At 39.8% G+C, this 14,857-nt stretch overlaps 2 protein-coding genes across 3 annotated transcripts in view; both read right to left on the bottom strand.

Annotated features, from left to right (window-relative positions):
• The window catches only part of OTOGL (otogelin like), a 96,661-nt gene extending 91,801 nt beyond the window's left edge, over nucleotides 1-4,860 (bottom strand). The window contains exons 1-4 of the mRNA XM_026060175.1: nucleotides 4,782-4,860; nucleotides 3,782-3,821; nucleotides 2,073-2,658; nucleotides 417-477 (exon numbers count right to left, since the gene is read on the bottom strand). Coding sequence (XP_025915960.1) covers nucleotides 417-477; nucleotides 2,073-2,658; nucleotides 3,782-3,821; nucleotides 4,782-4,860 — 766 coding nt within the window. The remainder of the gene's footprint in view (nucleotides 1-416; nucleotides 478-2,072; nucleotides 2,659-3,781; nucleotides 3,822-4,781) is intronic.
• Nucleotides 4,861-11,273: 6,413 nt separating this feature from the next.
• On the bottom strand, nucleotides 11,274-14,829 carry RPS16 (ribosomal protein S16). 2 transcript variants are annotated; one of them, XM_026060179.1, is made up of 6 exons: nucleotides 14,778-14,828; nucleotides 14,630-14,685; nucleotides 13,793-13,894; nucleotides 12,787-12,883; nucleotides 11,610-11,657; nucleotides 11,274-11,471 (listed from the first exon to the last, which is right to left on the bottom strand). In XM_026060179.1, exons 2-6 carry the CDS (start codon nucleotides 14,675-14,677, stop codon nucleotides 11,326-11,328), a joined length of 441 nt encoding a protein of 146 aa, XP_025915964.1. In that variant the 5' UTR covers nucleotides 14,678-14,685; nucleotides 14,778-14,828; the 3' UTR covers nucleotides 11,274-11,325. The 2 variants fall into 2 exon arrangements, with proteins under 2 accessions (XP_025915964.1, XP_025915965.1); XM_026060180.1 differs by lacking the exon at nucleotides 11,610-11,657 and having other exon boundaries at nucleotides 14,778-14,829.
• Nucleotides 14,830-14,857: the final 28 nt, after the last annotated feature.

Raw genomic sequence — 14,857 nt, 5'->3', positions numbered from 1 at the left:
TAGCTTCTGCAAAGTAACTGCTTTAACCCACCTGAAGTGTCTGGCAGGGCCTAGAATTTTCTAGAAGCAGGCATGTGCTCCCTGCCCAGGCACCACCAGCTGCTCGCGCCCCTACTTATATCCTCTGCCAAGCCCCAAAAAAGTAACGCAAGAGAAAAATTGCAGTGGAAATAAACATTAAAAAAAAAAAAAAAAAAAGAAAGATCGACTTAGCTGTGCAGATTCAGCTCTAAGTCGTTGTTCAAAAAGTCCATTTTAACTGTTTTCCGTGATTTAACAGGTCAGCGGTAGAGACTGCGATGACGACAGGAGACGGCGCAGGGTTTTGTAGGGGAGATGAGGGTTATGGGGGCTCCCATAACGCGCGGTGTTTTTGGGAACGCCCCCCTCCCCGGGGCCGGGGCCATGGTACTGACCTGGCGGAGGACTCCGGGTAAAGGCCTCACGGAGGCGAGACCGAGGAGAGGCAGTGCGGATCTGCCAGAGAAACAGAAAGGCAAAACCTGGACGTCAGCGCTTTGCAATCACGCCGGCACCAGCCCGAGGCTTCGCGGCGGCTTTGGGACAGGGATTGAGTTATTTGAATGGGGGGCAGCAACCGGCACCAGGGGGATGGTGGGAGGTTTTGCTTTTACATTTAGGATGAAGAGTGAGGGGACCGAGAACATAACCTGCTCGTTTCATTTTGCTTGCCCACTCAGCTGGACAGTCTGGGGATGCGCTCGCCTTCCTTTTCCCCTCCTCTTGCCCCCCAACTCATGTGCTGCGTCCCTCAACAGACTGCGGCCACTTCAGCTTTGATGGATTTTGTGTCCTCCCCGAAATGCTTCAAAAACACCATTTGTCTCCTCTTTTGTTTGGGATGAGCTTCCATCTGCCAGATCTGCTTCCTGCCTCGCGTAGGCCTGGGGGAGCACGGGAGACTCTCGGGGACTCCTGGATCCTGTCCAGCCCTCTGCTATTGCAGTCTATCACATCTTACCGTCCCTTCCAGGAACGGATCAAATTCCCTCGGAAAAGCACTTTGGGGTTTTTGTCCCCACTAGTCTGATTGGGAATTTTACCAGGGTGAAGTGCTGGGTAGCTAGATATTTCCCCTCTACATTTATTCATGGCCATTTTATATCCTTTTGTTTTACATAGCACTGTCCTTTTGCTTAAACAGCTCTTATCCTGTGTTTTTATTTGGTCCCTCTCTGACATATTTACAAGAAAACAGTTACCCTTCCATGCTCCCCACACACGTACATGCCAGCCTCCAGTTGCATGACTAGCAAAACAAACTCTTTGAGCCTTCGCTTGTGAGATACTTTTTTCTTCACTCCCCCTGCTAGTCATTCTCCATGTTTGGAGAATATTTGGAGTTTGAACTAATGGATCTCAAAATGAACAGAACCGTAAAATAAACATTTCAGATTAAGTGTCACCAGCGCTTTATGCAATGACATAAATACTTCCCTTTTTTGACTGGAAATACTTTATCTGATGCATCCAAGTAGCAGAATTTGCCTTTTTCATGGCAAAAATCAATCTGGAGTTGACTTAACCAGATCACAAGTTGGAAGGGTCCCCACTTCAAAGCCAAAAATTATTCCTAGTCCCAATGGCCCATCTTTATCCAGAGCAGTCCCTTATCATCACTAGACAAAAACACCGATTTCTGTTACCTGTACTCAGTTACTCCGAGCCAGGCCTCCTCAGCAAAGCAGTTTTTTGCTTGTGCATTATTTTTAAGGCACAACATCTCTGCTATGACACTAATTTCCTATTGAATCCTCTCCTGGAACACAGTCGGTCCCCAAAGCCCATTTACCCGAGAATAATGCATTTTCCTAGTAAGGAAAACTGGCTTGATTGACCTTAATATTATGTTCAATACTGTGACCTGCTCAGGAGAGACACATTCATCATGCAGCAAAGGGACTCAGATAAAATGGTTCCCGGTTCTGCCGCAGACTCCCTGCATAACCCCAGCAAGGGGCCTTGCAGAGAGAACGCTCCCGGCTTCACTCCCCACACCTGCAGAATGGGGCAATGAACCTTGCTCAGGCTTTGCAGCCCGAAATATTGACCAACAGGGGAAGGAGATTCCCCCGTTTACTATTCAGTTTCAGTCTACCATCACCAGCAGAGGGTGCAGCCTGCAGCCCTAAGCCGGTGGTGGGGTGGGAGAGTCCCCAAGCCGCAGGCCAGTGCTGTGGGAACCCGGGCTGTGCAGTGGCCACCACCACGGCAACACCACCATTTGCAGGACCCTCATCTGTGGTTTCATTATTGCGCTTTTCATCAAACACTAACAACTTTCTGGGGCTATTTGCCTCCACAAAGGACTGAAGAGTTGCGCTTTTATTTCCCATGGTGTACATCCACCAGTTTGTCAGGGAGGGTAATTCATGAAGCATTTTGCTGAGAATGAATGAATGAATGAATGAAGGCTGTGGGTTTAAGTCTGAGGCAAGCAGGTATGGAATAGCCGCTCCTCCTCGCTGTCCTCTTGTTAACGCTGCTGTTCCCCTTACAAAGACTCCATTGTAACAAGAGCAAAGCCTCAGAGCAGAAAGGAGGGGAGGGTTTCCTCCTCCTCTCACTCTTTCGGAGGTATAACCTACCTCTGCTGCTAAGAGATCTCTTTTCTGTCGAGCTGCATTAAACTCATTTCTGGAAGAAAACAAAAAGGATCTTGTATAATCAAAGGTCGCTGGAGCAACCTGAATAAGCAGTTCCCCAGAGAGAGGTGTTTCTCTCTGATTTCCATCACTTTATCAAAGAGGTCTTTCTTGGGTTAACATTTAAAAAGGTAATTTTTTTCTTTGCTTTTCATGGTCTCATTTTACAGAATTCAACAGCGCTCCAATCTCTGCTCTCAGACATGGGTTGCTTGTTCAGGGAGGTACATAGGGCTTGTTCAGGGAGGTACATAGGGCTTACAGGGGAGAGAACATGAGCAAAATAGCCTTATATGACAGGATACAAAACTGTAAAGTTGCTTCATACATACTCAACTGTGGGTGTGTAACAGTGAGTTCTCCCAAGTGTTATTTGAATGTACTGTGATGGTACCTTTAAAAACAAAAGATGACTCTCCAGCTGTAACTTACTTAAATTCATGATTAACTTTTTTTTTTAAAGAAACAATGGCATCAAACTACAAAACATACTTAATTTATCAACAGTCCAAGATGTTATCATCATTTAATATGCATGTACGTTCATTAGATGTATTAGAGGTCATTAGACATCCAAAGCTATGTTCAACTGGACACTTCTGCTGAAACTGATGGCATAGTTCCTATTTAATTCAATGGGATCAGGAACATTCCCTAGTTTGGGTTTTGTTTGGATTTCATCTTCTACATAAAAACTTGTATTGCAAGTGTTTATTTTAAGGCTGTATAGCACTTACTTTTTTGTGCTTCAAATAGCAGCTAGGATTTTATCATGCAATTAAAATTGTAGAAGGATACTCATTTAATGTATTTTTCCAGACATGAAATAATGACCTCAGCCTAATTTCATTCCATTATTCCTCTAAACGTTCCTGAAACCAGAGAGGCATCGTTTTTCGTAAGTACCTCCATTTTTCAAAAAGAGGATCCATGGCCTTTATGTAAATTCTTTGAAAAGAGTTGTAAACATTCTAAAAGCACATTTTTACATCCAAGCTACTAAAAATTACATGCCAAATTCAAGACTACATTTTACTTCCTAACTTGTACTGTACCCGATAAGCCCTATTCGTTCTGGTTCTGTTTGTAGAACTTGACAAGGAATTAAAACTTACCTTGAAGTTCTTTTCAAAAGGGAGAACTTGCAATAAGATCCTGTAGATTAAAAATCATTGAGTTAAATTTTTTCTACAGCCCCACTCTGCATTTGGCAAACAACGATTTCTTGAGTTTAAAGCAACACTACTGAATTTTATTCTTTAAAAAAATAGCTAATGATCCTACATTTTCCAGAGAATCTTTACGCAAACTTTTTATCTTCCCAAGGGATTTAGCACAACATGCTTTCCTTCCTGAGAGCTTCTCTCAACTGTTCTTCACCTGCAGATTTACAGTCTTGACTCTGCTCCATGCTACCATCAAAAAGAGCTAAGAGCTCATAGTTGTTCAGAGGATCAAACCAAAACTGATAAAATACAAGAGGTGCTCAGAGCCATCCAGGATCAAATTTCTAGTGCAGATACCTATAATAATTTTCTGAATGTTACTTATAAAATTCAATTGCAATCCATTGAAAACACTCCAGATCCCGCACATTTCTTAGAAATTGCCTTCTTTCTCATATTGCCTTAGAAATCTTTATAACTGCTCCAAAGAAACTGCTTACAATATCCATTTGCATATCTATTTGATAAAAAATGGGAGAGTTTCTATAACCAGAACAGTGATCATTTATTCTAGAGTTCTAAAAGTGTTCAAACAAATTGCAGGTGCAGTCTGTGCTTCATCAGAAATCATACCCTCTTCAAAATCATTATCTGATTACTCACCTGACAATAACAACAAGAAAGCCCAGATCATTTAGTTCTTCAATAATAATTTTGTAATAAAATTCAAGTTTAAAAATGCACTTTTTAAATAAAAGATATACTTTGCTTTCAACAGCAATCAGAGAAAATGGTGATATATAGTTTTTCAACTGGTGTTATTCTGTCAACTCCAGTAAGGGGCAAAAAAATTTGTCTTATAATGACAGAAAAAGATGCATTATTAAAATATTTAGAAAAATCTTTTAAAAAAACTAGTACTAGCATAAAAATTGAATAAAGTTCTTACCTTGCAAAAAGAACAGCAGAGAATGAATCAAGAATATGCTCCAAGGTATCATTAAATTGAGCTTTCCCACAATGTTCATTTCAGTATAACTTATAAACAGAGAATTTATCCAAGTTAATGACTTTGGTTACGATGGCATCTTAGAATTATGTATTTCTATAGTGTGTTTAAATCCTTTAAAAATTAGATAGTTAGATTCATTATTTAAAACTATACAATGCAAGAAGGAAAAGAAAAAACATCAAGGTTGGTAGCCACATACAGCTTCAGGAGCTTTGCAAAGGTTGCATATAACTTTCCGGCTGCATGTCTCTCATTAGTAATGCATGGTAACTCCTCAGCAGTCTGTATTAGTTACACTTTCACCAGACCCGCGAGTATTACTTCTCTATTGAATTGAATCAGCCCTTTATAACATAGCAGACAATGACATAGAATGAAGTTTTGCCATGTCATGATGGTTTGAGAGTTCCCTTCAGTCGTCATTTCACCTTTGTGTGCTTTGAGACTTACGTCAAGAGTGCTGCCCTTTGTACATTTTATTATAGTGAAAACTTTTAGCAAGAACCTGCTGTGGTGTTACCGTATCAAGCAGTAATATGGTAATCTCTAAAAACAATTTGTTTTTATGTCCCTCATCTGTTCTAAAAGGAGAGACGTAAACTTCCATTTAATAACACACCTAGATTTTGAGGAATATTTATAGATACTTTTATTTGTGTATAGTCTCCTTATATCAAAAAAGAAAGCTTCCCAGAAGCATTTCATTTTTAATAAAGTGTGTTTTGAAAATCTCATTAGCAGAAAGGAGAAAAGTCAGCCAAGCTAACAGGTTTTATTCCTACTTTTCCATCAAAATATAAAAATATATTTTCATCAAAATTAAACATGACCATAGTTAAAATGGAAAAATCTTACTCACTTCACCCTAAAAATTAATAGAATCATTATAAAAGTGTAGTTTTAAAGACATGTATTGCTTATTAGAACTACTACTACCACCAGTTTTATTTATAAAGCCTCTCTCTTGACTAAACCTCCACTCTTCCTAGGATGTATTTTGTAGCATGCTCACAGAATCCTACCAAATTTTGTTTTGGATCAAAGCAAATTCAGAACCTGAGGACCTCTTGGGTGCAAAGATCTCCCATGAATTCTTTTAACCCTTTCTTTTCTCCTCTCCCAGCTGGCCTAGAAGAGAAGGCAAACAGGCAACTTCTCCAAATGAATACTTACCAAAGAGCCACTGAAATGTGTTATCTGTTCATGTTGTGTTTCATTATTCCATAAATCCTAAAGCAAACATATTTCCTAGCCTGAAGCCTTTCTTCACTACAGTCTTTGCTCTGTCATCTGCCTTGGTAGCTCTGAATTTGGAGCAGAGGATTGAACAAACAGTTATCTTCCTACAAACATCAGTAATATGTTGTAGTTGATCAGAGGGGATAACCTGAGTTACATTTGCATCAATGGGCAAAGACAGAACACGGATTTTCATGGCTTGCTACTCTGCCAGTTGTTAGAGATGCTGATGTAGACATGGCTTATACCACCAGGTGGATATCTTATACTGTCCAGGTGGATATAAAGTGGATCTCTATTTTCATGAGTGAAATATTTGTATCTGAAAAGCTGACATCCACATAATACACATTTCAGGAGGACTTTTGTTTTGTTTTTGCTTCTAACTAGCTCCAGGCTAGTCCCATAGACTGAATGCTCAGCAGCAGTTGGATTGCATCCACCAGTTTAGTTTCATCTGCTCCATGTGGTCCAGAACCACTCCACGCTGCAAACCAAAGCAGAAGTGAACTCTTGATTCAAATTAATACACTAATGTAGTCATGCTCACACAGTGCAAACATCAATGTAGGCATCTATCCTGTAGGAGGTGGCAGAGACTAATTAACTTTACCATGCTCTTGTAAATTTATTGTTAGATGACAATGTCTTGTAGATGCCTAATCCAGCATTAGAGCTTCCAAAATGCATCACCAGTTTCTTAGTTACTCTATTTTCAAGCTAAAACTGCTTCACCATCTCAAACTCAAAAAAGTTAAGAAATCTGATCTGGGATTCTTCCACTCCTCAAGCCCATATTTCACATCATGCTCCATACACAAATTCACAGATAAATATTTCCATTAATATATGTTGACTCTTTTGGTTCAACAGGAATTATTTTAAACAGCCTTTTTCATAATTATTCTGTAACTAAGTTGAGGGAACATTTGGTGCATGATAGTATTTCACAGTTTAACTTCTGATACTTAAGAAGTAGACCAAGCTGTAAAGGGGCTTTGTAAGAGTTAGGGCAATAGGTTTCATTAGGTCTGGATATCACTGCTCAATGCAGGGTAGGAAATAGCATGGTTCCAAGGGCATTAAGAATGCTAGCTAGTAAGGAAAATAAGAATTATTCAGTCAAGTACACTGAACTGTAACTCATAGGACTATATTAAGAAAGCAAAAAAAAATTTTTTTTGAATCAAATTATATCTAGGCAATGACATACATTAGCTACACAAGTAGTAGAATGCTCACAGATTGAGACTTCTGAAAAAATTCAAACAGAAAAAATGTGTTATAGAAAATAATCACATTGGTAAGAAAATGAATAGAGAACACACACTAGCTTACATTTAAAAACTACAAGTGTCACATTTAAGTTATACATTTTTCTTTAAAAATAAAAACTTCTCAATGCTTATACATTTCCACATTACAGTCAAAATTAATTTGCCCTAGAGTTCCCAACATAGTACCTTGATAGGGCTTAATTTTATATACAGGTTACACACTTTACCAGGACTGATAATAATGGGTGAGAACAGAACAGCCTTCAGTGACATGGGTTCAAGTTCTTGTTTGGGATCTGGATACACTGTCCTCAACAACAACAACAAAACGATACTTTTTAGAGTTTATATCCAAATCTTCATTGAACTGGTATTTTCAATGAAAGCTCAGTTAGGGTCACATTTCGATGCATATGGCTGATCTTCCTAAGGATTAACATCAGTGAAACTAATGAAAGAGCTAGACCACACCAGATTAGGAGCAGTACTTCTGTTCCAAGAACTATCTCCACAGCTGCTGAAAAAATTTCATTATGGGCTTGAAGATCTAATTGTTGGCACTTCTCTGTGGGAGGGTGGCTGGATATGGCCACATCAGCCAGAGCAGATGCTCAGAAGAACCGACTGCCAGCCCCACAGAATCACGACACCAGAAAAGGAAACGTTATGACCGAGTTTTGTCTTATCACATCTTCCTACTGCTTTTACTTCGCATTAGTTTTACTTCCCCAATGAAGTTAAGCCCTCTAGTGGTTAATCATCAAATAGCCATTTAGGAAAAAAAAAAAAAAAAAAATCAGCCCTTCACCACCCAGGCACACACCAGCCCACTTCAACTAACATTTCTCATTTAGAAAACAAGTCTGTGGGAATGTCATCACTCTACAGGATTAATAGGGCACTTTCATAGGATCAGAGTTAAGTTCAGAAAGCATTTTATTATGTTAAGAGCTTTTTGTTTGAAGAAAAAACAGAGATATTATCTCTGGATATATTAGTAACAATGCAAGTTTTATTTTCAGCCTTTCCATAAAAGAGCAACAAAACAAAAATCTCCAATTGTTACAAGCTGTTCTGTGGGCAGCAGAACCGATAAATCTGTTTTCCCCAGGACTGTGAAAACCACCCCTTACATTACTGCCTGGGGTATTCTATCTCCCCATGGTGCCTCCATGACTTTCACATTCACAGGAACTCCAGATCCTCTTCTTCCTGCATTTGACTGGTCTAACAGTTAAGCAAGAATCAGTTTTGGATCAGTCACAGTATATTCTATGTATGTGCCAACTGGCAGGCTAGTACACATTTCCTAGGCAATCAGTGAGCCACTGTTTTTCAGTAACCACAAGAGCCAAACAAATAGAGGCTTATTTTTCCTCAGCTGAAGCTAATTAACATCTACCAAAATGCCAGTTTCCACAAAACTCATAGGAATTCAATAATCAAATTTGGAGTTAGCCCAGCCTCAAAAGCTGTAGTAATTGCATAGCATCTTTTCCTTAGAAAGCCAAACTACAAGTCAGAAATAAGAAACATTAGCAGTCTTCAGCAGGCCCAAGAGCTAGAATACTTTGTCAGCAACTCTATTACAAAGTAGAAACTCTGAGGAGCTATAGATTTCTGTATTGCCGCCACTGGACGAGAAATAGGTCAGATTTGAGGGAGGGACTGAGGAAAGCAAACTACGAAAGAGACAGAAAACCCAAAAAAACAAGTTCTGGAATAGAATAAGTATTGTTCACTTGGCATTGGACAAAAAAATCTTACTGTGTAAATTGGCAATAGAGTATGTAATAGTCCCTGTATATGTAATAGCAGTGAAAGTGCAAGAGGTTTGAATAAGACTTTGACTTCTATTTAGGTCATGTAATGCACTATTTTGTGGTAGACCCTGAAAGCTGAAGTGGGAGATGGATACAAAATTCATCTTCAGAACAGATTCATTCAAAGTTACACATTTGATTCTTGGATAAATACACTTCAAAGCAGATGCTTTAAACAACTGCTTTCTACAGAAAAAGCAAAAAGACATCATAACAAGTGTTAACGTTAATAAAAAGCCATACTTATTTTCCTGAATCAGAGCAAAAGGAAAAAAAAAGTACTATTTATTATTTCCAATTCCCCAACTCAATTCATAAAGGAAGTCAGTTTAACTTTTTGTTGACTGGGTACACTGAAATGACCTACCATTAAACAAGTGAGAAAAGAAATCCCACATTATAAGAAAAAACTCTCAAGTATCAAGGTGCTTCTACGTAGTTCACTACTGTCATACCAACGTATTATGATAGAAAAATAGCTGGCTCACAGAGCAATCTAGTAGAAGCTAGGCTCTTGGTTGATTAAGTCTCCAATGTAACTTCCAGTTCCTGTCCAAAACAATTTTCAAATGTGGGAAAAAACAATCTAGGGCCATTTACATGTCTGTTGGGTCAGCTCACATCCAAAGCCTCATTCAATTACACCCAACTCTTCCAAGGGACAGAATTAACCTTTCCAACAGCCTTTTGTTGGCACACCACACTTACAGCTTCTACTTAACTTTTGCTCTTTCTCCCAGGGAAGATCACTTCCTGAATGAAAATTTTCAAAGCTTCACTGGCTGAAAAAAAATAGAATTTCTCCAACATTTCATGTAGGATATATGCTCCCTAGCTAGATCTTTCCAAATCACAGCCATATTTTCAACTTTGGATTGTTCACACTGCCTTAAGGCCTTCAATTGCCTCCCCTATCTCATGACATAAGCAACAAGTCTGGCTTCCAAAACCAAAGGTTTTTATTAAAAAAAAAAAAAAAAGTCATTTATATACTTGTTTGCCAAGTCCATCTGCCTCTGTGCTTGTATTGAGTGAACATGTAGCCAAAGGATGAATATATTTCAGCCCAACATTATTTGTAAAACATGAAGTCTTTTCTATGTTCTACAATTACAAAATAGTACTTCCATAGCATAGAATATGCTGGCTTTGTTATTTTAGATGTTTCCTACATTTATATGTACTAATCCAGAAAACTCTGCCTCTGTATCACCTAGAAATAGCTGGTATGGTAAGATTTCAATAAATCTCTCTATATATACACATATAACTATTCTGGTTATCCAGTTTTGACAAAGTAAACTTGAAATACAAACTTTAGAATAGCTGCCTTAATACATGCTTTAGCACTACACTGAGGAAGCTTACCCTTCGGGGGTAAACTACTTGCCACTGGCTACTAAGTAAGCACAAACAAAAACAGTGCATGCAAACAGACAAAACTCGGATTGTCATTTAATATTCCAGTGACATGTTTGCAATTGCACACTCAAAGTGGTATTTAAGTAATATACTATAGAAACAGAACTCCCTCGCAAGAATAGCAGCTGCTGACAACAAAGTATATGCAAGCTCACTAGAGATACTTACCACAGCATTACACTGAGACATGATACTAAGGCATCTCACATTAAGACAAGACATGGAAGGCAGGACTCAGACCCACATTGTTAACATAGTTCCCATTTTCATACGGGAAGAAAACATGGGACACTGATCTTTGTTCTTAACACCAGAAGAGTGACCATCCAGGAGCTCAAGAAGGTCCACATTTGTTTATATTTTCAGGAAAGGTCAAGGTTTAAGTCTGCTTTAACAATTGCTATGCTCTTGCACATACCCAAAAAATAGGATACAAGCTTTTTATTTTTTATTTTCTGATAAACGCATATTCATCAATAGTAGGAAGCTTTTCTTTTATTGCCGAGTCCCTGAACTATTTATCAGGATTTACTATGAAGGCCTAGAAGAGAACTGCCAACAGCCCTCTGATTTTACTTTAATACCTATGTGTTTGTGAGCCAATGTGAACTTAACACACATGGAAAATGCATTTACACACACACAAAAAACGATTTAGAAACATGAAATATTTATCAAATTCTTTGTATTTATTGACTGTCACAAGACTGTAGAACAACTTTAACGATAAGACTTCTGGTAGCGTGCACGGGCACCAGGTCCTCCAAATTTCTTGGACTCACAACGGCGTGGATCTGCAACCAGCAGAGTCCTATCATACTGGATTAGAATATCCTTGATCTCTTTCTTGGAAGCTTCATCAACATCTGTAAGAACAAAAAAGTCTTCCATTTAAGAAGTTTCAGAAGGAATTAATCTATACTAGCATTTTTTGCATTAAAACAATCAGAATCCATACATTTCCATTTAAGGCTAATATAGCACAATCAAAACAACGAACTTACATTTTTGATAGTAAGCCACCAATGCTTTGGAAATAGCTTGACGGATAGCTGTTAAAAGAGATGATGCATCAGTAAGGATACCAAATACATTTAAAACTTAAAACAAACATTGAAAGTGCCAATTTCAGAATACTGTTTGAACAACTTGCTTTGTCTCATTTTCTGCCAAATTGTCCTTTCTTTCAATAATCTCCCCTTCCCCACAGTCCCTGTGACCTTTATTTTGGCGAATCAAAAGGCATTTATGCCAACAGGCCACCCTCAGTTCATTTGCTGATCTGACAACTGTCAGCTAGCCAAGAAATTGTACAAGGGCAGTCTAAATCACCTTCTTTTTGGAGTACTAATGTAGGCTCATCCTCTACAAAGTGATCAGTTTTCAAAATCCTTAGAAACACAGTTGTCTGAAATGTCTATATTTTTCAGCAAGTGTATACTTTTCAGTATGTTCAAAGACTACATAGAGAGAAGGGACAATACAATGGCATGAACAGCTCCTCTAGCATACTTCAATAAACAAGCCACAGCATACTAACAGTAATCAGAACTCAAATCAGGAGTATGGGAGTGACTGTAAAGATTATGTTGTCCTCTGTCAGAATTCAAGATCAGGTTTTTATGAAAAACAGAATTTTTTGAAAAATTAATATTATCAAGTTGGAGACTGAAGCATGTCCCTGCTCTTTCTGTAGCGTCAACTCCATCACATTAACCTAAACCCAAACTAGAATAGCAGAACAAATCTACCACTTGTAAAAAGCAACCTAGTACAAGCACATTCTCAACAGCCTGCATGCAAAACAACTGCTTAGCTTTGTCAGTCAGATGAAAGATGCTTCTGAACAACCTGGAAGGTTATGACTAAAGATACAATTTCTAATGGTAATTTCTCCTTTCCCCTTCCAAAATCTTTGTGTTCAGCTGCACTTTGACAGCCCCACCACGCTGTGAGATGCCAAATTTTCTCAGACTTGTCATGAAGTTAGTTCATCCAACTTAATCTAGATATTGCAGTTCTACAGGTAAGCTATAACCATCAAGTCCATTTGAACAACATTTGGGTAGTTAGGTGAAAAAAAGAACACTGAGATACAGAAGTTACTAATCTGAAGTCAAGTCTCTCAACATGCGGCTTGAGCTTTTCTAGCTCATACAGAAGGTTCCACACATATCCTACCATAGATTTGTGCTACATGGCCACCACCCTTTACACGGACTCTGATGTCAACACCAGCAAAGCGTTCCTTGCCCAGGAGAAGGACAGGTTCAAGCAGCTAGGGGAAAAAAAAATTTTTTTTAAGAAAATTAATGTGTGATCAGTGACAACAAAAATTCGAGCTTGTAATAGGTTTTGTAATGCAAAGTTACTAAACGTTCTTAAAAATGCACTCCTGATTTTACAAATAAACGCTCAAATTAAGTACCTCTCTTGCAGAGTTCTTTGACATCCACCAGTATGCACCCAAGCACTATTTTAGAAAGTTTGGGGCTTTTCTAAAGTTTCAAAAATCCTAATAGCAAGGCATATGTATACAAGAATTATGAGCAATGAAAATGAATTCCACAATTTAAGTAGAATGCTATAAGAAATTCATGGTTTTTCCTTCTCCACTACTTATTATATTTCATATCCGTCTAGTCAATCTTAGATTCTCTCCTCAATGGTCAAATGGCTATTTACCAAGCCCTAAAGAAACTTTCAAGTAGTTTTAAGTCATTAATTTCAATTAAAAACAAACTAATTTGAAGTGCTGAAAAATACTTCTGATACCAATCAAAGCACAATAATTCAATTTATGCAATCTTTTTTGTTCCATAGTACTTCATATAATATTATGCTCAACTATCTCAAGCTCTACTTATATATACACGCATATGCATTTTACCATACCAATTACAAAAAAAGCACTAGTTGCTGAGAAGAGCCCTGAAATCACCTTATACAGTGTGAATAAACTACGCTTTAATCCATTTAACCAAGAAAACACTTTTTATCCTTTTATGATTGACTTACTGAAGGGGGAGTTTTTCTTCTTTTCTTTAATGAAATGTCTACATTTCAGCTAATCAGGCAACACACAACCAAATATTTAATACAATTAGTAAGGCTTGCAACTCTTTTCCTTCCCTAAGCAATTAATTGTATAAAGGTATCTTAATATCCAAGAAGGGGAGATGCTTACTTTATATTGCAGAGTTCTGGGCTCAATCATTTCCAGAGGTCTTCCGTTCACTTTAATGAGGCCATTTCCTCTCTTGCAGTGGGCAACAGCAGTTGCTGTTTTCTAAAAATCCAAATGCGTAGTAGAACAACATTACATTTTTTTGCACTAGCAGGGTAAAGAGGGTTTCTGTGAGGTTTTAACAATCCAAAAATCTTAGTTTAACGCCAAAGATTAACATCTTGCACTAAACAAAGCAGTGCCATTTCTTGCATTCCCAACTATTCACTCAGAACACTAAAGCACTGCCTCCATAAAATTATATCAAGTTTGATGTTAAATGGGGAATAGTTAACCAAGTTAAACGTGGGAGGAATACCTTCGCTGTCCTGCGACACAGTGCTTTTGCAGCTCTCCTCTTCACAAGAGCCTATTACCTATGGCTTTTCGGGCCACTGGATCTCAGCAGCGCTAATCTTATTTTGCCAACGCCACCACCTCGTCAACATGGCTCTCGGGTTCCAGCGACGAGAAACCGGGCCCCTACGGCCCGGCCGCTCCCTTGGGCTCCCCGACCGAGAGGAAAGAGCTCCGACGCAACGGATCCGGCCCCTCTCCTTGCGGGGAGAACCCTCCCCCTTTGGCAGGGACCCCAGGGCAGCCGGCCCCGGCGCGCCCCCGCACTCCACGTGGGCCGGCCAGCAGGCCTCACCGTCACCAGCTCCGCCGCACAGCACCTCGGCCCGGCGGAGGGGCAGCCCCGATGCCGCGGGCTGGGGCCGAGGGGCCCCGCGCGCCTCAGGCCGTGGCGGGCCCGGGGCGAGGGCGGCGGAGGAGGCCGCGGCGCCCGGACCTCACCTTCCGCCCGAAGACCTGAACGCTCTGCAGAGGGCCCTTGGCCGGCATGGCTTCTCCTGGAAGAGAGAGGGAGGGGGGCGGCGTTAGCGGGGCGCCAGGCGCGGGCCGGGCCGGGCCGGGCAGCGGGGCCGCAGCCCCGGACACTCACCCTCCCCACGGCGGCGCCTCCGCGAAAAGGACGAACGGGGCTTCCCAGCCGCTTCTCAGGGGCAGCGCGGCCGCAAAGCG

This window comes from Apteryx rowi, unplaced genomic scaffold (genome assembly GCF_003343035.1).
Source record: "Apteryx rowi isolate R43461 unplaced genomic scaffold, aptRow1 scaffold_166, whole genome shotgun sequence".
In the NCBI taxonomy this organism is placed as follows: Eukaryota; Metazoa; Chordata; class Aves; order Apterygiformes; family Apterygidae; genus Apteryx; species Apteryx rowi.
The sequence above is the reverse complement of the archived record's forward strand: the minus strand, read 5'-3'. Positions and strand labels throughout refer to the sequence as shown.